We start from the raw sequence: 22,429 nt of genomic DNA, 5'->3' as shown, positions 1-22,429 counted from the left end.
CACTTAGTCGCCTCACCATCCACCTCTCCACCCCATGGCTCTCCCTGCCCTGAAGCTGGGGCCCAAAGGCCTGGGCTCTGGGCCCTGAAAGCAGCCAGTCTCCACCTCAAGGTGGAAACGTTTGCCAGGCTGTCGGCCATCCCTGCTCATCCCTTCTCTTCCTCTCTCCACATCTCCGCCCTTAGCTCAGCTCTCTCAGTCCTGCCTCCCCTGTCCCAGATCCCTCTGGGCTCAGCCCCACAGCTGTTCTCAGTAGGAGCGGGAGCCGGAGTGGCCCAGCTCTCCCTGTCTGCCATCTATCTGTCCTTCTGTCCATGGCTTCCTTCTGTCTCTGAGGCTCCTGAGCCTCTGAGACAGTGACTCTGTGGCCCCCGAATCTGAGTCCCTGAGCATCTCCCAGCTGTGGAACGAACCAGCTCCCCCTCAGCCGCCACTCTCTGGGCTTCTCTCAACTACAAGGAGACTCAAAGATGAAATGAGTTTTTTAATCAATCTCAGAAAAATCACATGAATTTGGATTAGAAAACGTGACAATAAGAGGTTTGTTTTGCTGAAACTAAAAGAAAAAAAATAACCACAGGTTCAACAATAATCTTCTGGATCTTACTCTTGTTCAAAAACTATGTATTTTCTCTCCAAAGCACATCCTCTGAGAGCCAACTCACCCTCTTTGCCCCCTCCAGCCAGGACCAGGCAGCTCCCCAACCCCCACCATGTGGGTGCGGGAGACCCAGTGCAGAACTGTCCTGTGAGCCAGCAGCCCACAGGCCATGGCACCCAGAGCCCCACCCCAGTCCCCACAGCAGGGCCACAGAGCTGGCTTTGTTTCCACTGTCTCAGGAAGAAGGAGCCAAGAACTGATCCTCAGCACAAACCGAGAGGGGGCCCCCAGGCCCTGAGCTGGCTGAACACGGGGGCAGGAGAAGAGAGTCTGTGTTACTCCACCTTTAAGAACAAGGGACACTGGGCCCTGCTCAGCGGCCGTGCTTCTCTAAGGGACTGTGCTGCTGAGCTTCCAGGGCAATTGCAAGAACAAAAGGGTCGGACACATTCGGAGACTCTGCCCCGGCTGGAGGGAGGGTGACAAAAGGAAGTCAGGCCCACTAGTCATCTGTGGGAGGACGCAGTGCGGCCTCGAGCCGCTCACATGGCCGCCAGACCCACGGAGGACAGCACAGTGAGAACCAGGACCACCACACCGGACTGGTAGAGCTGCGGGATCTTCAGGCCCTTCCCAAGATCCCACATCTGCAGGAGGGAGGGAAAGGGAGAGGGTGTCAGCAAGCAGGAGCCTGGTCACTGTCACAGCTCCTTTCTCAGAGGGAGACCCCCGACGGCTGGGGTCCGAAGAAAAGCCTCCTCCCCATGCCCACAGTCACCTGCAGACACCCAGATGCCCAAACCAGTGTTGCTCAAAGAATGTCCCTCCAAACCCTAGGCCCTGAGGAAGCCAAAAGGGTCACATGGGGGGAAGTTTTGTGGCTGAATCCACAAACATCTGACTGCAGACTTCCCAAACAAAGCGCGGCTGGTGGCGGTGACAGGGTGGGGGGTAGCTGTCCAGAACACCTGAGACCCTGTTGCTTCTCCACTCCCCACTGCTCAGCTGCAAGGCAACCGTCAAGCCCACGGGGCCACAGCCATCACAGACGACAGAGGCCCTGTTCTGCACTCAGAAGAGAAGCAGAAGCTCACTGGGCATAAGAAAAGCCTCACCTTAGCTCCGAGATTCTGCAAAGTCGTTCCCCCCCCCCCGCCCCCCCGCTCCATCCCTGCCAGGGCCAAGAGGTGACTAAGGAAGTGGGTCACTGATCTCAGGAGAGAGCTCAGTTCTTGGGATAAGTAGTCCAGGCAGAAAATGTCCTTCCTCCAGATCTGCCCCTTCAGGGAAGTCATGTCACCCTGGACCACTGGACTAGGCCCCAGGACCAGCTGGCAGACAGGCCAAGTGGCAAAGGTCATTCACGCTCACTTTTCTATCCACTGACCCAGCTACTGGACCAGGCTGACATTCACACAGTGCCTGTCTCTGGGCTCTAAAGCGAGGTTATAAAAGGTCAGATTAAGGCAAAAGCACTGTACAGCAGAGGCCTTGGCCTGAGAAGTAATGGAAACCATTAGGAATGGAAATGAGTGTCTCCCTGGAAAAGACGGCAAGGCCAAGGGCAAGGAGAGGACAGTATCTGGGAGCCCGAAGTGCTGGGGGAGGGCCTTCTCCTTATGAGATGGGACGCCTGTCTGAACAGACCCCTCTGAACAAAGGACAGTCCTCAGGCCACCAAAAGATGCCTAAACCCAGGAACAGAACACACTCTGGGGCCCCAGGCCCCCGAGGTCTGTTGGAGTTGGCCCACCTCTTCCAACAGCTGAGAACAAGGGCCAGAACCAGCTCTCGCTCTGGGCGACAGGGGCTAAAGCAGCAGCGACTTGCCTGCTTGCACTGCAACCCTGTGCCGGACACAGCCGGTGCCAAGTGCGTGTGCGACACGCGTGTCTCCATGCCACACGCAGGACCTGGCTGCAGGGGCCTCTTTCACCAACAACCCTCTGAAAAGGAGCAGAGTATGTGCCAGGCCTCATGGCACTGAGCTCCGCCCCACAGGGCTGCCCGGGGACACACATCCGGGTCAGTTCCTCTGCAGGCCCGAGCCGAGGTCCCACACCAGCAACTTTCAGGACAGCTCTGAACCCAGACAGTGAAGGACAGGGTCCTACCAGCCCCACCACTCCCATCCCCCAGGAAAAGTGCCCACCTCCACGAACTCACCAGGTGCCGGACTCCGTTCCAGGTGTGGTAGGCGAGAGGGAAGGTGATAGCAAACTTGGCCGTGTGGATCAGCGCCGGCCCCAGGCCCAGTGACTTCACCAGTTCTAGGTGGGACTCGAAGCTCCCGGGCAACACCAGGGCCGACAAGCCAAAGAGAGAGACCCCTGAGGAGACAAGTGCACAGGCCCGTCACAGCCACCCGCCAGCCACAGCCAGTGAGCCACATGGGCTGGCTCTGCAGTCGCCGGGCTCGTTTCCCGCCACATTCCTCTAACGTACGCACACTTCCCTTTCCTAACCCTTCTTTCCACTACTGTTAGTCCATCTTGATGACTCACCTGTCCCACGCCCACTGAGCTCTCACTCACGTTCTCAAGGAATTTACCTGGGCTCCCCCAGATTTCTCTTCCGCCTGTCACTGTGAAAAATTGTGAGTACCTAACCCCTAGAGAACCTCAGCAACAGAAGGATGTTACTAACCATCTCCCTCCATCTTTTATTTTTTTAAAGATTTTATTTATTTATCTTTAGAGGGGAAGGGAAGGAGAGAGAGAGAGAATATCAATGTTTGGTTGCCTCTCCTGCGTCCCCTGCTGGGAACTGGCCTGCAACCCAGGCATGTGCCCTGACTGGGAATCGAACCATGATCCTTTGGTTCACAGGCCCACGCTCAACCCACTGAGCTACACCAGCCAGGGCTCCCTCCATCTTTTAGAGGATTGTCTGTAAAGTTCTTTTTCAGTAGATCCCATTTTAAAGTCACACTAGTGTCATCACACAACATGCCCTTTAGAATTTCTACACTGGCCATCGAGTCTCTACGGCCTGAGTAAGTCTTATCTCAGATCCGTCTAGGCCAGCTGTCCTGTTGCTGGAGCAGACGAGAATGCCAACCTTGGCGATGCCCACAGTCAGCAGGGCTACAGTGCCCCACCCCACCCACTGCACTGGGCACCGGGCATCCTACACCCCGTGCCCCTGCGCAGGGTCCTTTCTCCACTGCAGCGCCCTCCTTCCCTGTTCCTCACAGACTTCCAACCACCCTTCCTGCGACTCCCCCCACTGGCCTTGCCTCTGGGACCTCACCTCTACTGAAAAGCCATTACAGCGGCTCACAGGTATTTATTTGTCTTATTCCTGGACGCCTCTACCCCGGAGGGGAGAGGCTGTTACTATCAGCCCCAGTTTCCAATGCGTAACAGATCAACCAGCAGGTCGGAGGAATAAGCAAACATCCCTGGGTGTGTTCATTTAGTAAACAAAGGTTCCCTAAGCGCCTACTGAGTGCTAGCGGATGTGAATGGTACGTAAGACAGGCTAATTTACAAAAATCAAGCAAACAAAATAACTACAGATTATGTAATAAAAACTGTGACAGAAACACAAGTGTAGTAAGACCTAGAAATAGCAGCTACTTTGGATGTAGTGGTCAGCAGAGCACCCTGTGAGTTGACAGCTTTGATGAGGGACTGAGCACGCAAGACAAGGAGAGGGGCGCGCACTTCAGATCTGGAAGACAGTGCGCAGCGGCTCTGTGCCAGGGCCTGAGGAGCGCGTGGTGGGGGCAGGGGGCATAGAGCAGGGGAGGACAGGCAGCGGCCAGTCAGGCAAGGGCCGGGCCAGGCCAGGCATTTTCGGCCACGGGGAAGATCTGAATTTTAATCTAAGAAGAAAGGCAAAGAGTAATATATAACAGTAACAGGAAGATTCTAAGCGTGACATGACTCAGTTTATTCAAAAGGTTTTCTATTGTTCTTGATGCTCTGTGTACCCCAGGACACACAGATCACAGCTGCTGGACTGGTTCATTTCCGGCCAAAAACGGGACACTGGTCCCTGTCCGGTCCATTACTTGACCCCCCAAGAGACTGTTCCTATTACACCTACTTATTGTGCTGCTCATCCTGTTTCTGTGAGTCAACATCCGGGGTCGAGTTCCTTGAAATTCCATGAGTTCCGGGATAGGCCCGATCAATCTGCCCACTTTACAAGGAATGCCCAAGGCATGGGGAGTGCACTGAGCTGCCTACATCGTCCACCTGGCAGCACGCTGTCCCTGCAGAACGGGGGGAGCACGGGGACCACTGGCCTGCAGAACCAGACTGCACACTGTCTGAGAAGGCCAGCATCCATGCTGAGGAACACATGGCCATTCAAAAGAATAAAAACAACGATGACACAAATAATTAGCAAGTACAGTTGTGGAAAAAAATACATTCAGACTGCCTGGGTAAGTCACTGCCACTGACCTGCCAATAAGCCGTTAAGGCTCAACTACAAGAGGAGGGTGTTCTCAGCCCACACAGAGGGCGCACATCAAGTACCCAGCTTGGGTGACAGGGGAGGCTGTGCCACTGGACTCTACAGGACACTCACTACATTGGACCACTAAACCAAGACACAGAGTCAAAGCAGCTCTACCCGATACATAGAAACAAACCCAGGGAGGCTGCCAAAACAAGGAGACAAAGGAACATGGCCCAAATGAAAGAACAAATCAAAACTCCAGAAAAAGAGCTAAAACAAAATGGAGATAAGCAATCTACCAGACACAGAGTTCAAAACACTGGTCATAAGGATGCTCAAGAAACTCAGCAAGGACCAGAAACAAAAAAGATCCAGAAACAAAAGATACACCAACTGAAATAAAGAACAATTTACAACAACAGTATAGTATATGGGGCTGAGAATCAAATCAATGATATAGAACACAAGGAAGCAAAAAACCACCAATCAAAACAAGAAAAAAAGAACCCCCCCAATGGGGATAGTATAAGCAGCCTCTGGGACAACTTCAAGAGGTCCAACATTCGCATCATAGGAGTGCCAGAAGGAAAAGACAAAGAGCAAGAAGTTGGAAATCTATTTGAAAAAATAATGAAAGAAAACTTCCCTAATTTGGTGAAGGAAATAGAAACACAAGTCCAGGAAGCACAGGGAGCCCCAAACAAGATGGATGCAAAGAGGCGCACCCCAAGACACATCATAATGAAAATGCCAAAGGTTTAAGGGTAAAGAGAGAATCGTAAACACAGGAAGAGAAAAGCAGATAGTTACCTACAGGGGTGTTCCCATAAGACTGAGGGCTGATTTCTCAAAAAGAAACTTTGCAGGCTAAAAGGGATTGGCAAGAAATATTCAAAGTCATGAAAAGAAAGGGACCTACATCCAAGACTGCTCTACCCAGCAAAGCTATCACTTAGAACGGAAGGGCAGAAAAACAGCTCCCCAGACAAGAAAAATCTAAAAGAGTTCATCATCACCAAACCATTAGTACATGAAATGTTAAAGGGACTTATTTCAGAAAAGGAAGATCAAAACTATGAGCAATAAAATGACAAAAAAATACAGATCAACAATTGAATCTAAAAAAACCAAACTAGACAGAATAGCAAACACAGAATCATGGATACAGAGAGTGTTTCGATGGTTGCCAGGTGGGAGGGGCGTGTGGGGGAATGGGTGAGGAAGCGAGCGGATTAAGACGTACACATGGGCAGTCACAGAACAGCCATGGTGAGTACAGTGCAGAGTAGGAAATGGAGCAGCCGAAGAACTTACATGCACAGCATGGACATGAACAATGGCGGGGGCGCTGCCTGAGGGAGCTGGGGTGATGGGTGGAGAGGGGCAAAGGGGGAAAAATTGGGACAACTGTAACAGCATAATCAATGAAATACAATTTAAAACATAAAATATTAAAAAATTAAAAAATAACATCCCAAAATAAACATTTGGGTTTGGCCACGGTTAGCAAACAAATGCTTTCGCATCACGAGCCCCTGACTTGGACAACCACCAGTCAGGGTGGCAGGCACGCTTGGTGACAGTGGGGACTGCAGCCATGTTCCTCGAGTCCCATCTGCTCACCACCACCACCCACTGAGCAGCAGGGGCCAGTCTGCTCAGGGCCGGACCCGAGTCGGCAGAAACAACCCAACTACCACCTTACAGTCACGACAGCCTCACCTTGAAGTGTATCCCACTGTTCCAGTGCAAGTAGGTTAGAAACCAGAAACTACACACAATTCCCAGGCCACACCAATCACCCTGTACCTGGGTCCTGCCAGCCCTTGACCAGCCAAATGCGCCCTCATCCTCAGTGGGGAGCTCCGGCACTTACGTGCCCACCCACAAAGCCAATCTGACTACCCCCAGGGGAGAACCAGCCCGCGACTCCTGCTGCCACTGTCCCGCCGCAGCTCCCCAAGCACAGGGTGCTGCACTTCGGCCTCAGCCCCGCAGACGACCACTTCAGTGCAACAGTCCTCGGAAGCCCAGGACGGGCCCTCAGGGCACTATGAAGAACAGTATGTGCATGTCTCCAGCATCAGCCAGAGGAAAATTTAAAATACAGCTGATCCCCCAGACACCTACCTGTGCGTGCACCTCCTACCTGGGACAACCCTCGCTACCTGAGGAGGAGCGGCACACGCCGCTTGGCGGCTGCACTTCACATCACGCAGACAGGCCTCCTGGCCTGCACCAGGGCACTGTGGGGCTGCAGAGGGAGGGAGTCTGTTGGCCCCATCAGTGCCGGGGGACAAGCCTGGGGGCAGAAACTGGGTTTCTGCGAGAATAAGGCTGATGACTGGTCTTGGACTGTGACAGGCCCTGTGCAGTCAGCCACCCGTCTCCACTACAGGCACATCTCTGCTCTCTGTGACCTCAGTAAATACACCAGCAGGACGTGCTAGGGGTGATTTACCAATCCCTTAGAACCTGAGCATAACGGGAGCTCATAATCAATTGTTAAAGGAATGGGTGAACCACAGGCCTAAATGGACTCATTTTCTCTAAATAAAGCTGCCCAGCTGCCAAGGAGGTGGTGCCCAGAGCCAAAGAAACAGCAAAGTTCTTCACATGCGTGTGCACACACATACATACCTGCACTCAAGGCTATACCAGTGCCGCGGTGGCAGATGGACATCACCATGGGAAGGGACCAGCTGCAAAGAAACAGACAAAGGCACCTGAAAGAAGGGAAAGATGGCGCCACACGAGTGCCCGCCCTGGTGGAGAGGACCCAAACCACCGGGGAAACACCAGCATTCAAACACGGACAGCGAGCAGCCTTCGCATTCCTGTGTGTGCACCTCTGGTCTGGAGACTAGAATGCTGGTTTGCGGAAGAAGCACCGTTCCCCTTGACCAGACTGTGCTGCTGGCGGAGCTAAAAGGAAAAAACAGTGACAGCCCAGACTCCTCCCTCCCGAGTAGAAACAACACGTGTTGAAGACACCCATTCAAGTCGCCTGTGGTTAGAAAACAGCCACCAGACTACAGGCCCTTCTGTCTCCCAGTCACAAAACTGAAGCAAAAGAACACCCATGTGAGTTTTACTTACCCGCTGTTTCACACGCTATCGATCACCCTCGGACCCCGTTGGTTTCCTGAGTCACAGGTGACACAACGACGTCGTGTTAATCTGAGGTGCAGAATACCGTGACTAGACGTCTCCTGACTTCCAGGGCGACCCTCTGGTGAGGTGAGCCCCTCCGACAGCACACACTTCCTGCACAACTCCTGACAACACACCCGGGACTCTTTCTCTAACCAGCAATTGGTATTTCCTCCTCACCTCACCTTTTCCAACCAGTCCTGCAAAACCCCTGCCATCTGGAAACCGTCATTTTGTTCTCCGTATCTATGAAACTGCGTACCCCAAATACCCGCATCGAGCCCTCCGTTTATTCCTTCATAGGTCACCTAGTCCACACTTTCTAACCCAGTCTTGCGAGACTCAGTATGCTTCTCAATCCACAGTAGCTCTGAAGCACTTTCCCATCAAACCGCTTTTTCAACTGTGTTCGGAATAGCCATGCCCGGGACTGGCCCTCAGGTTCAGAGGGAGCTGGTTAGGAGCTGGGAGGCCAGCAGCGCCTCTGTCCTGGAAAGCAGTTCAGAGACAGCGCTCCAAGCAGAGCCAGACCACGCATCCAAAACGCAAGCAGGTTAAAAAGATCTCAGAAAGAGTAACTATGTAATGAAAACAGTCACGGCAAGACAGGAGTGATGTCCAAAGAAACCAAGAAAGCAGGCCAGGCACCGCTCTGGACTCAGAATGAATAGGACAAACGCAAAAGGCGGGAGAAGAGCCACATAACGAAGGACAACAGAGAACAACGGCATCCTTTCGTTAGAAGAATCAGGAGACTGAAACCCAGAAGGAGCTGAGGCTGCACAAATGCCCAGGACAACAAAATGGGGCCTTTCCAGCCGTCCCCAGGAGAGCCCCCTGACTGGGAGGGGCAGAGCAGATCACTTGCCCACCCTGTCAGAGAGAAGGGCTGTCAGACAGAGACAGAGTACACACTGACTTCAGAGAACTGAAAAAAAAAAAAAAGAAAGAAAGAAAGAAAGAAAAAAAGAGGTGGGGAAAGTAAGACATAGCTTAGCATCCCCAATGCACCTGGGGCTCCAGGCCAGAGGAAGGGGACTCACGGACCACCCTGGTTGTCTCTTCTGGAGATGGGAGAAACCATGGTCTGGCTGGCCTGGTGCAGTGCAGGTAAGAAGAGTTCATTTTCCAGACAAGCATGATACTTCCAGCACCCCCCGGGGGGGGGGGGCATGTTCCAGGCCCTCATCACTGCCNGTCCCGCCCCCCCCGGGGGGGGGGGGGGGCATGTTCCAGGCCCTCATCACTGCCCACCAGGCAAGCAGGACATCAACTGTTTTGCCACAAGGCACAAAATGCAGCAGAAGCAACAGTGCCTGAGCCCCAAATCACTGTCCATTAGTCCCCACGTCCCTCCCCCTCTGTCTGTCTGCCCATTCATCCCCGGGTTCCTCCTCCTTCTCTGGGGAAGCCCGCAACAGCCTGTGAAGCACGTCATGTGGACAGAAAACAAGGCCTATCTAACAGCCTGAGCCAACCCAAGATATGTGAGGAAGTCTGTCTTCGGATTCATCTGGCCACTGTGGGTCCCAGCTGAGGCCTCAGACACCACGGGGTGAAGTCCTATTTCCTGTTCAAACGGCACAAGTCCAGTGCAGACAATCAGGACTGTTCTAACTCACTTACAGAAAAGACGGTCACTAGCAGCCTGTGATTTTCCTGATAAACACTTTTTCAGGACACACTGGCATCCTCTTGAACACAGATTATAGCTTATTCACCCTTGCGTTTCCAATGCCCGACAGCGAATGACGTGCCGTCACCACACAACTGCTGCTTTGCAGTGTGTGCGTACTACCTCCTCCTCGCACTGTGAGTGGAACGCTCATCAAAGCAAGCCAGGGCCCTGACCAGTTGGCTCAGTGGGCATCATCCCGCAAAATGAGGGTCACCAGGTCAATTCCCGCTCAGGGCACATGCTTGGATTCAGAGTTCGGTCCCAGTCTGAGGGCATGTGAGAGCCAATCGATTGATGTTTCTTTCTTGCACTCATGTTTCTGTCCCTCTCTTTCTCCCTCCCTTCCCCTCTCTCTAAAAATGAACAAATAAAAATCTCTTTGAAAGAAGAGAAAGAAAGCTAGAGATAGTATATGTGAATTTCAGCAATACTCTAACAATTGGGCTGCAAACAATCCCATCAAGAAAATAACTTCTGTTCTGCTGAGAAGACACACAGATGCCCAACGTGTGCATGAAAAGTCGCTCACACCACTCACCACTGGGAGTGCAAACCAAAGCCACGGTGAGACACCTCCCCGCCCACCAGGATGGCTGTTATTACAATAACAGCAGCACCAAGTCTTGGTGAAGACATGGAGACACTGGAACCTCCGTGCACTGTTGGTGGCAACACAAAACTGTACCGGTCCCTCAAAATACAAGTCCAAGAACTACCACGCACCCTAGCACTTCTGCTCTGAGACACGCCCAAAAGAAACAGAAGTGGAGACGTGCAGTCCATGTGCCACAGGGTGGAAACAGCCCGAAAGTCTGTGGGTGGATGAACTCCACACAATGTAGTCTATACGAACCACGGCTTTAGCAAGGAGGATATTCTGACACGACAGCCATGTGGAGACGTCATGCTGAGTGCCACAAGCCGGACCCAAAGTACAGACAGGACATGATTCTCCTTCACAAGGGGCTAGAGCAGTCAGACTTGTGAGACAGCAAGTTGACTGGGGACTGCTGGGGGTGGAGGGACTGGGCAGCACTGTCCCCTCGGAGAGCTGCAGCCCGGAAAGACAAGAGGATTCTAGAGACGAGTGGTGGTAACAGCAGTGCACCACTGTGACTCTGCCCGACGGCACTGCACACTTCAAAGCGGCCAACATGCTGGCTTTTATGTGATGCCTACTCTACCACCACCATAGAGCAACTCTTCAGCAGCCTCAGTCACAGAAAGGCCGAGTTCCGGGGCAGCAGCCCAGCTGGGAGTCCTCAGGGTCAGGCAGTTTCCCCTTAGAACCATCTCCGAGGGTCGTGGGGTCAGCTGCAGACCTCGTTCCCCTCACAGCACACCTGCATGTCACCCAGCATGAGTGTTATATTCTTTTTGCTTAATAAATCAATCAAATAAAATCTTTTTTTAAAAAACTAAAAAGACAACCCAACTTAAAAAGGAGTATAGCCCTTGAATATACACACACACATTTGTATGTAAACATACAAATGGCCAATAAGCACGGCAAAAGATGTTCAACATCATAAAGGGGGGTCAGGAAAAGAACAGAGCTTAAGGCCCTGGCTGGTGTGGCTCAGTGAACTGAGCACTGGCCTGTGAACCAAAGGGTGGCTGGTTCGATTCCCCATCAGGGCACATGCCTGGGTTGTGGACCAGGTCCCCAGTACAGGGGCTCAAGAGGCAACCACACACGGATGTTTCTCTTCCTCTTTTTCTCCCTCCCTTCCCCTCTCTCTAAAAATAAATAAATAAAATCTTTTTAAAAAAAGGACTTAGATCTATCCTGTATAGTTCCCAGTAGAACTAGAGCCACTGGATAGAGGATATAAATAGAAGTAGTTCCATAAAATAAGGCTCTTTTTGACGATAAGAGAAATTCCCATCGGAAAACGGTGATAGTATGCTCCTTGTCACTGCAGGTGTGCAAGCACAGGCAGGCAATCACTTGTGCAAATACTGCAGGGAACACCCACTCACTGGGCACAATGGTGGCTTATTATTGCACAATCACTTGTGCAAATACTGCAGGGAACACCCACTCACTGGGCACAATGGTGGAAATGATGGTTTCCAGACGGCAGGGGTTTTGCAGGACTGGTGACCCCTCATTTTGCGGGATGATGCCTAGCCCACTGAGCCAACTGGTCAGGGCTCACATAAACCTTTTTTCTGAACAGCACCCTTTCTTCAAATGCAAAACCCTAATACAGAAAATAGACCATGTACGTAAGTGCTCGGGTCACCCAGGGTGGGGGCCTGTAGAACAATCTGCGTGCCGGCCCGCCCCTCACAACTGCTCATCACACTCAGTGTGCACCCAAGCCCAGGAGCACTCTGAAACCAGGGAGGCTGACGATGTGATTAAACGTGAAGGGTCCTTCCAAAACTTAGGCATGAAAAGGTTTTATCCAACATCCTTCTGAAGGACTCATTTTCTCCTGGTAACTTAATCCCTGGACGCACTTTGCTTTGGTAAACAGACTTAGTATCTTAAGAGACAAAGAGCGCTTCAGAAACTGCTGCCTCAACTGTTTGCTTCCACGCCTCCCCCGAACACCTCCAGAATTCAGTAACAGAAAGCATGGGTCCAGATGCCTCGGACCTCCTTCCCGACCTGTCACCTGGGAAGCAGCCCCACGGTCGCTGCTGTTTCTTTTTTCCATACCTGTGTCTTAAGTTTCAAACCAAGACAAAGCTCACCACCCTACCATTTGTAATATGACCTGTGAAAAAGGCCCTGGCTGGAAATACAGATTCAGAATAATCTGAGAGTTCTTCATCATTAGAATCCTCCCCAAATCTTTTATCTTAAAAAGACTTTCACCGTAAAGTAGCAAGGGCTGAGGTCCCTCATCAACGTCCTTCTGTTTGGATGCGGGATATTCGTCCAACCCTGCGATCAGAATTATTTCTGGAATCCGGCTTGGAAGAAATCTGAAAGGCTGCGGCATTTGTGGAGGCGGTTAAAACACAGCCAGCCCCCCTGGCGGGGACCCAAGCAAGAGGGTGGCAGAGCTCAAGATGCTGGGTTAGCTAGAAAGGAGCAGGTCTTGGGGAGGGCGCTGGCATGCCAGCCATCGACGCTACGTCTGAGGACGTGACATAACAGACATACGTGGCTGTGTGCACACACGAGTCCCAGCTCGCTCCACAGAAAGGGCCTAGACGCCACGACACCCTGGTGACCGCAGCACACCCAGCACCAGATCATGATTCCACAGGAGCCGCACCAGCGGAGGCCCAGACACTCTGAACACCAAACAGATTCGAGTCACAGAACAGCCCTTTGGCCAAAACAGTAAAACATCTACCCTCTTCCACCTCTCTGTTTCTGGTTCCTAAAACCCTTATGATCTCCTGAGTGATGGGGTGCTAGGAGCATCTTCTACTCTAATATTTCGTCTCTGACCCTGGTTCCTGACACAGTTCCTAAGTCCACTGAGATTTCCTGGGTAGAAAGAGCATCCTTTGTTCAAATGAGGCAACTCTGAAAGTGGGCTGTCACCAGAAAAACCAGAACACTATTACAAGCTTAAACTTTCAGCTCCACCTCTACCTTCTTCCTGGGAGGTGGGAGGGGCTAGAGGTTAACGGATCATGTGATAAAGGATGAATGGCGGCGATGAGGCATCCATAAAAATCCCAAGAGTATTGGGATCAGAGTTTTCAGGAGGGTGGGGCACCCCGACTCCACGGGGACAGAGCTCCCATGACCAGGACCCTTTACACAGAGAGGTGCCTGCAAGGGCACCTGGCTGCTCATCTGTAACACCCTTTCACTAAACTAGGTAACATAAGTAGATGTTTCCAGGTTCCGTGAGCCCAAATCACTGAACCCAAGGAGGGGGTCGTGGAAAGCCCTGCTGACAGCTGGCCAGTACAGTACAGGTCACGGCCCAGGACCACCACATGAAGCAAGGGTCAGGCATGGGGTACTGCACCCCTCACCTGTGGGCCCGTGCTAACGTCAGGGGTGAGCACCATAGCTGAATCATAGGCTGCCCGGCTGGCATCCAGGGTTGGAAACTGGTTGGCGTGGGAACAACCCTACACATTCCGTGGCAGAAGTGCTGGGTGCAGAGGAAACTGCAGTGTTTTTCCTTTAGTTGGTTTCACAAGAGTAGAGGGAAATGAGTGTGCTTCTCCTCTGAGGAATCCTTGGGTCTGTACCAGTAAGAAAAAAACCTTTACCCTAGCAATAAATAAATCGAAAAGGCACAAAGGAATCAGAAACATCACAATTTGGAGGCCAGCACAGTAATAACGGGTTCAGGTGTATAAAAGTATGATGAGAAACAGAATGTTCAGTCTCAGGGTATGTCCCCACAAAATCAGCACCCATTAAAACACACAAACCCAGCAGACACCCCTTACCCAGTGGCAACAGTTCCCCTCACTGGTGACAAGAACAGACAAACTATCAGGCGCCAAGAGCACGGAACCTCAGAGAGCTCCTGCCCAAACACGCAAGTCACAACAGTGCATCAGGCAAACCAAACCTAGAGACGTTCTGAAAGTGTCAAGGCCATACAAGATCAGGAAGGAGTAACACTGCTCCACCCTAGAGGAGGTTCAACAGACCACTAAAAGTGTCAATGCCACACAATCTCCGTGGGATGCGGGGCCTGGGAAGGACACCACTGGGACAACCAGCAAACGTGCCAAGGGGCTGAGGGACAGACACGACCAGCAGTCATTTCCTGCACGGGACGACTGGACAATGGAGAGTCCCTGAGCTCAGGGAGCACATGCTGAAGTGTTAAGGGACCGTGGCAGGCAGAGAAGCCACCTCCCTAGAGATGCGCACGTGCCAGGCCCTGGAGCCTGTGAGTGTTTAAGGCTGCAGAGGAAAGGAAGGCCACTGACAGGCTCACTTAAAGATAAGAAGACCTGGATTATCTGGATGGGCCCCCGAGAATCACAGGGTCCCTGGATGTCAAAGAGGCTAGCAGAAGAGGACGGTCAGAGAAATGTGACAATGGAAGCCATCCAAGTGATGACCAGAGATGAACTTGACCCATCACTGATGGTTCTGAACATGCAGAAAAGGGGCCACAAGTGCAGGAATCCAGAGCAGACTCTAGCAGCTGGGAAGACCAGGAGCCCATCTGCCCCGGAGCCTCCAGAGGGACCCGCCTTGTCCGTGCCCCAACTTTACCCCAGAGGGGCTCTGTGGGACCCCACCCTCAGAACTGGTGGGCAACAGTGTGCTGCTTTAGGCCACAAAGTCTGTGCTGGCTTGTTGGTGATGGAACAGAAATGTGAGACAGGAGTAACGGGGCCATCGCCTCTGCACCTTAAGCCACTCAGGCGTGCAACACCTTGTGAATCCGCATGATGCTGCACGGGGGCGGGTGTGCTCTTTCTGCAACACTTGTGCAAATCTGAAATTGTTTCAAAATAATATTTTTAAATTGATAGCATTTTGACATACTAGGATTTCCCAAATGGTAGCTTTGTAAGGTAGATTACCCTTCTAAGGGCAGAAGATAGAATTCAGCCATTTTCTTTTTTTTTTTTTAAGATTTTATTTATTTATCTTTAGAGGGGAAGGGAAGGAGAGAAGGAGAGAAATATCAATGAATGGTGGCTTCTTGTGAATCCCCTGCAGGGAACTGGCCTGCAACCCAGGCATGTGCCCTGACTGGGAATCGAACCGAGATCGTGTGGTTCGAAGGCCCGCACTCAATCCACTGAGCTACACCAGCCAGGGCAGCCATTTTCTTATGACAGGCCTGAGGAAAATAGCCAGGGGGCTATGGGCCAGTCCAGGACTTTCGCTCACTCCTCCCAGATTTCCTAGTGCCAGAGTCCTTACCTGTAGATAGTGATGTGAGGAGAGAGAGGACGGTTTGACCCAAGGTTCTTATTCCAGAATCTCTCCATCTCTTCTTTGGCTGTGGTTCCCAAAGGAATAGCACTAAAATAAAACCGCAAGGTTTTTAAATGATTAAAAATCGGTTTAAGTTTTTAATATAACAAAATGTAAGCTGGGCTGGACGAGCCACTATGTAAGGAAAACATGCTCATCCACTCCTCTAACCTTCATGCATGTTTGACTCAGTCATTAACCCTGACCACCCAACAAGATCGAACAGGGCTCTTTCCCTGCCCACAACACACAGCTCCACCAACAGACACTCTTCCTGGCTGAGCATCGAGGCAAACGTGCTACTTCAAAAGCACGTGCACGGTAGTGCATGGCCCTTTTCCCAGCCACCTCACACATTCCCACCTGCTCTCGTCTGGCCCTCAAGTCTCCCTTTCAGGCTCACGGAATCAGGAAGTGCACTCAGCTCAGCACCTCTGGATACTTTCCTGGTTTCCCTTGTCACTGGGCTAGGTTGAAGCCAACTACTAAACAGCTATGGCCAACAATTTAATTTATTACGTGCCTACACCAAACAGGATTCCACCCTCCTGAGAAAACCAAAGTAAAGCATCATGATTCCTGCAATGTAATTGCAAAGAATTCAGCAAAAATAGTAACAATAATTAAATATGTAATAAACTACATTAAGTTATCAATATTAGGCCAATTTAGATCTACAAAAATACCAATTTCATATGACACAACCTAAAATACATACTGATAAGTAAACACAGAAAAATTTTAACAACTGATGAATCTAGGTAAACAGTACACAAAACTTCATTGTATTATTCTTCCAACTTCTCTGAATGTATACTTCCAAAATTAAAAGTTAAAAAAAAATAACACAGGGGCAACTGTTGCAACCAACAGAGCAGAAATGAGTATAGCAGGAAAATATATTTAAGGGCTAATTCCTGCCCAGAACTAAAGGTTACAAGAAAAGAAAGTATTAAAGGAAGAAAGACTAAGGAGAAAGGAAAGAAGAAAATTAGACATCAAAGAAAGAATCAAGAACTGGATTACATCGATGAAATGAGATGCAGCAGACAAGCTGAAAGTGAGGAAAATCAACCAAAGACCAGAGAACTATCCTTGCCTTTCCTTCTACTCTGTGATGGGCAAAAGCAACCACTGCTCCTGTATTTTCAACCACCCCAAACTGCAGCTTCTTTCTTTCATATGTATCCCCCAAATCTAAGCCAACAATCTACTGCTTTCCCCAAAGGGAAAAAAATGAAGTAATAATAATACCCACAGACCCAGCAACTTACTTTCGGATGCAGAGCTGAGGACCAAGCTGGGCTCGGAGGCAGGGGCGGCCGGCATGCCTGTGGGACAGAGAACCAGAGTCAGCGTGCACTCCGGGGGGGCCCTCAGGAGACCACGCTCAGCCTCCCTCCAGCAACCGACTCAGGGGTGGGGCGGAACACCATGCATAAGGTGGGAAAAGGGACAGCACCAGCGTCCTTGAGATTACTTTGTAGTGGAAAAGTCACAACTTTAAATAACTTGAGAACAATCACAAATCGTACCCAGAAATGCAAAAAGGAGTTTCGGCTGAACACAAACTATGCAAGGTAAATCATGACCAGAGTCGGCCACACCTAACAGGGAGATACAGAAAGGGACTCTAAAGTTGGGCTGTGAAGGAATGGTTGAGAGACACAAGTTGAAGGAAAAGACAGGGTGACTTGGCACCTCCCAACACCCAGCTTAGCTCCAGGGGCCGCCTCCTGCAGGAGGATTAAAAGATGGGGAACAGGGGTCTGTGGACCAACGGCCCCAAACACGGAGCTCTCGCTTTGGGAACCACACCAAGTTTCAGACAACCTGGGTGAACTCCAAACCCAAGTCTCTCGTGTAACAGTGCAAAGACATGGGAACACAGAGATATCTTTGCTATGCACAGCAAAGGGTCCCCGAGGAGGACGCACGGGTTTTCCACTAGGAAGCTGCTCCTTCTCACATCTGGCACTAAGCTGTGCTGGCACGCTATGGGAGAGCCAAACTGACCCAGAGCTTACAGACGGAGAGGGCATCACCTCCACACCCTGACTCACTTTACTGTGACAAATCTCTGCAAAGGTACTGAAGAAAGTGACCAGAGGACAGCTCTGGGACTAGAATGTAAAATACGCTGACTCCACAAAAGTTCCTGTGTCTCTACTCTGTCATCCCGCCCCGCAGGGACACAGATCTCATTAGTGGCTGGTGGCCCATCCCTCATCCCCCGAGCCCCCCACTAAGAGTAGATGCATCAGCATTTCAGGAGCCTTGCAATCCACACCGGGACACTGGAAGGGCCCACAACTTGAAGGACAATTAATCCAACCAGCACTTCCTCCAGCCCCATCCTCCTTCCAGCTTCGGAGGCACGAGGTGAATACAGACATTGTGTGTCCATGGCTCCCAGAAGGCAGCAGTGGGAGCAGACCTCCCCACGTCAATGGCAGGGATTGTGGCTCCGACGCTGGGGCTGTGCATTCCTGAGCCCGGCAGGCCCCAGCCAGAGGCTCCCAGGGAGGGCTTGCACACGTGGGCTGGAATCTACAGCCTCTCTTCGCCCAGGGCTATTGTTTCCCAGACAAACACCAATATCGACTTTGCACAGGCCCTAACAGAAGCTAGCTGCACAAACTCCACAACCTGGTCTGGCATGTGACAGGAGCTACCTGTCCTTGCCCTTTATGGGAAACCAGGAACTCCGAAAAGATTTCTTTCCCCCCAGGAATAGTGCTTTAAACGTTACAACTAGAAAGTAATAGTACCTTCTTGGCATCACTTTAGATTAACAAGCCCAGAACTTTTAATCTCCGGTCGGTGTTGCTCCCTTCTGAGTGCACTGCACACATCTCCCCGCAACGCTCCACTTTTGGAGCTGTCCTCTGGACTGGACAACCACAGCGACGCAGGAACAGCACGGGACAAAGGTCAAAGCCAGATTCGAGTTCTAGGTTGGCCTTTGTTGTGCGTCTTTAGCAAGTCACTGAGCTTCAATCCTTCATTCATAGAATGCAACTGATATAACTGCCTGCTTTTGCTGAGAAAGTGACATGAGAAATGTACAGGAAAGCATTCTTTAAACGGCAGTGCACCACACGTATGGAAGACAGTAATATTCCATCAGACTCCCCAAGGTCTTTAGAATTCACATCACATCCACTAAAACCGTCAGTGGTGATGAAAATATTCATCTGCTGGACAGGAATTTGATGTCTGAAGAAAACCCAAAGTTATTCAATTCGATCTACGTGGTCAAATGAAATACACCCATTTTTGGTCCAAAACAAGATGTGACTGTACCATAATGAGTTTCTCTTACATGACCTCTGAACTAAATTTGATGGAAAACCAAAAAGTTCCATAAATTTCGGTGACAACAGCAACACTAAAGAGATGCATGGCCCTAAAGACACGATGAACAGTAACCATTTATTACAAAAACTCTGATTAATGGTTATTAGCCCACAGCTAACTCCAAGCTACAAGGTAAGTCATCCTTGATTTCCTTCCTTCCTCTCACCCCACACATATGCAAAGCATCACCCAAGCCCACAAGACGATCTGGAAACTCCACCGCACTGTTTCAGTTGGCGCGCTCTCCATCACTCACTAGGAGCAGCATCACCGGGCTCCTGAGCCACCTCCCCACCACCAACCTCTTCCCTATCGTCCGTGCTGGCAGAGCTCACTCACTCAGTCCTTCCCCCGTTTCCCACTGCCTAGTGGTTCACGTTCCTACTGCAGACAAACAAGGCCCTTCACAACAGCCCAGTCCAACACTCTGGACCTATTTTCCAACAAACTCCCCACGGCCTCTACGTCTCTCCCACACTGGAGGCGACACCACACCCACCAGCAAGAGCCCTCTGAGTCCACAGGGTTCTGCTTGAGCTGCTGTGACTGGGGCCTCCCTCACCGCCCAAAAGGCTCACCCTTCAACACCAACACCCCGTGGGGCAACGTCTCCACCACTCTTTGCACCTCTGTAGCAACATCTATCCTCTTGCTTGATAATTAATCTATTTATTTATCTCCTCTGCTAGACTTTGAGCTCCTCAAGGACAGGACAGGAATACTCTGCACCTCTAGCACCTGTAATAATGTCTGACACATAGAAGAGGCTCAAGAAAATGGTCTGTGCTCACTCACACACTCAGACCTGTGTTCCCATGTCTTTGCAGGTTTACAAATGTACGGTTAAAACGTATTTTTGCAGATGTTTCACATGTAGGATTTAATACAATGAGCAACGCCCAGAAGGTTCATGGCTCTGGTGACTTCGTGCTTAAGCAGCGTGAACACTGTGAGGCCGAAGCCCAGCTGTCCTCTCACTCTGTCGCTGCCTTGGCTTTGGCAAGTCATTCCTTGACCGAATGCCAATAGAGTGCGCTGTTCTGCTGGGGATCTGTGGCCGGCTAATCTGTGAACTGTTTAGGGAATATACAAAACACAGAGCACTATTCAAAAGCCACGATATACAGCACACTGATAACTAATAATATTTAACCACATATTAAAAATGTCCAATATTTCTCTTAAGAGGGACCAAGTTATTAGTACTTTCACTCACAAATAAGGAATCCACAATCATGGAATCAATGACCTTGACTTCTTCAAAATAATCAGAAGCCAGCTCCCGAACTTCTCAGAAGGTGTTCTCCTTTGAGGCTCCACCAGCACACTACAAACAGTTCCAAACCCCTGTAGCAAACTAAGTTAGAACTGGAAATTCATCAGGATATACATTTTTTTTTTAATTTTAAAAAGCCCTCCTATAAAATCCGAGGAACAGGGCCTCGGATCACCGTTAGTAAAAATGTCTGCTTCCTGACACTGGATGCTGGTGGTGACAGGCTGCAGAACTGAAGGGGTTTCAAGGGGACAGAGTCCACCAGCAGAACAACCCTCCGCTTCTAAACCTGGTCCTGAAAGAAACTGTTTACAACCAATATGATCACTACAGCTAGATGTTGATCCCACCAAAAGCCCTTGACCATTACCAAATTATGAGACGTCAAAGAATCCAAAAGTATTCGATTATGATCAAACGAACTAGAAGAAGGGAGGCAGTTCCCTTCTGGCAAGACTGGGAAAGGCATCTGTCCGAAAAAAAGGACTCATTGGAAATGAGAGGCAGGGAGAAAAATATAAGATAACCCATTCCTGATCTCAGCTCCCAAAGGGATCATTTTGTCAACAAACTAAATAAACTCCCTCTATTTTTATACTGGGCAACTTAAGTGGAAAGAGAAAGGAGGAGACATTTGGGTAAACCAGGAATTAAATCTCAACAGCATCGAGGCTAACTTTCCATAACAAACAGTTTCCAGAAATAGGACTGGCACAAACCTCTTCTGGGATCTGTATCAGGGGAGTGTGAAAAGTCTATGGCTCCGAGTACAGAAGGCGGCCTGGGCCGCGGGCTGTTCGGAGCGGAAGAAAATCTAGGGTGTTTTTCTGGACGGAAATTGACATTGTAGAGAAAAGCTGGGGCTTCCTCTCCCCCATCCCCCGCAATAAGAAGAGATTAAAACGGAATCCTCTGGGCGCTTTGCGGCGGCCAGTAAGAGGCCCACTCCCCGCCAGCAGCTGGGTCTGCAAACATCTGAAGCAAGAGCAAAGTACATTGAGCTCTATCCCCACCAGTTCCAATGCCTAAGAAAGATGTCGGAACGGTGGGCCTCACCGTCCGCGGACCTCTTCGAGCTACAGCCATAGCTCGTCCTACTGCGCCTCACAGGTGGTGTTTTCTTGTTTGTTTTTAAGAATTAAAGCCGAGACCTCCCTCCCCACCGTCCCCAGCAAAAAGGTTACTGCTGGTTTACTTCGACCCCCAAGTCTCGCTCTACTGCGCGCTCTGAACAGAACACGCCGGGCCTCCGACGTCCGCCCGCATTTATTTCCTCCCCCGGGCAGCGCAGAGGGACCCGAGGACGAACTCAGCGGTGGGGCAGCAGAGCGGGAGGGAGCCCGCGCCCTCCGCGGCCAGGAAGGAGGCCGAGAGGGTCGGCGCCCCCACGCCCCGCGGAGCGGCGAGGGCCGGAAGGGGTCTCTGGGACCCCGCACGGCCTCCACGCGCACGGGCCCTTCCCCTGCCCCGGCACAAGATGAAGGGCCGTCAGCGAGACGCCAGCGGCCCAGGCGGATCTCCCGGGGGCCGCCGGCACCGACTCGCAGCCGCGTACGAAAGTCACCTCAACAACAGCGCAGCCATCTTGCGTGCCTGTACGGACGGAAGTGACGCAACAGCCCTGCCCTCTCGCGGCGGCGGGGCGGGGCCTCCATCGCGAGACCGCGCGGGCCTCTATAAAAGGTCCGGGAGCTTTCTCCTGTTTCGCGGTGTACGGAGTTTATGCTGCTGTACATAGGAGTTGGGGCGTCCGACTTGCCTGCCTCCTGGGCTGATTCCCAGAACTTGCCAGTTTCTGAGCCGCTGGCTCAGACTCATCCCGTGTACGTTTCTCGTTTTGATTCGCACCAGGGAGGCCTGACCTTGACTCTTCCCCCGGACCTGTCAGTCTGATCCCCGCCCCATCCGTGGGGTCAGACAAGTGCTGGTAGCCGCCCAAGACGTTCCCTCCCGTCCTCACGTGCAGCCTCTCCTGTGCGGAGGAGACACGGGAGTCCAGACCCAGGTCCGGAGAGAGGCTAGGCGGTGGGGAGGCACTCGCGGCCCCGGTTCCCAGGCCCTGAGCTCCTC

General features: G+C 51.3%; 1 protein-coding gene across 2 annotated transcripts; it reads right to left on the bottom strand.

Annotated features, from left to right (window-relative positions):
* Window positions 1-464: 464 nt before the first annotated feature.
* SDHC (succinate dehydrogenase complex subunit C) lies at window positions 465-21,984 on the bottom strand. 2 transcript variants are annotated; one of them, XM_037034904.1, is made up of 6 exons: window positions 21,924-21,984; window positions 16,998-17,054; window positions 15,670-15,771; window positions 7,655-7,716; window positions 2,768-2,931; window positions 465-1,248 (listed from the first exon to the last, which is right to left on the bottom strand). In XM_037034904.1, the coding sequence occupies exons 1-6, from the start codon at window positions 21,941-21,943 to the stop codon at window positions 1,144-1,146; spliced, it is 510 nt and encodes a 169-aa protein (XP_036890799.1). In that variant the 5' UTR covers window positions 21,944-21,984; the 3' UTR covers window positions 465-1,143. The 2 variants fall into 2 exon arrangements, with proteins under 2 accessions (XP_036890799.1, XP_036890800.1); XM_037034905.1 differs by having other exon boundaries at window positions 21,915-21,939.
* Window positions 21,985-22,429: the final 445 nt, after the last annotated feature.

Source organism: Sturnira hondurensis, unplaced genomic scaffold (genome assembly GCF_014824575.4).
Source record: "Sturnira hondurensis isolate 20B ecotype Veracruz unplaced genomic scaffold, ASM1482457v3 Scaffold0022215, whole genome shotgun sequence".
In the NCBI taxonomy this organism is placed as follows: Eukaryota; Metazoa; Chordata; class Mammalia; order Chiroptera; family Phyllostomidae; genus Sturnira; species Sturnira hondurensis.
This window is presented reverse-complemented; position numbering and strand designations above follow the sequence as displayed.

What these genes read in the sequence shown, in the direction of transcription:
- SDHC (XM_037034904.1), bottom strand. Translation starts at nt 21,943, where the DNA reads ATGGCTGCGCTGTTGTTGAG. An exon ending in CCTCAGCTCTGCATCCGAAA is followed by an intron (nt 15,772 to 16,997) that starts GTAAGTTGCTGG and finishes GTTTTATTTTAG; the next exon opens with TGCTATTCCTTTGGGAACCA. An exon ending in GGAACGGAGTCCGGCACCTG is followed by an intron (nt 1,249 to 2,767) that starts GTGAGTTCGTGG and finishes TCCCTCCTGCAG; the next exon opens with ATGTGGGATCTTGGGAAGGG.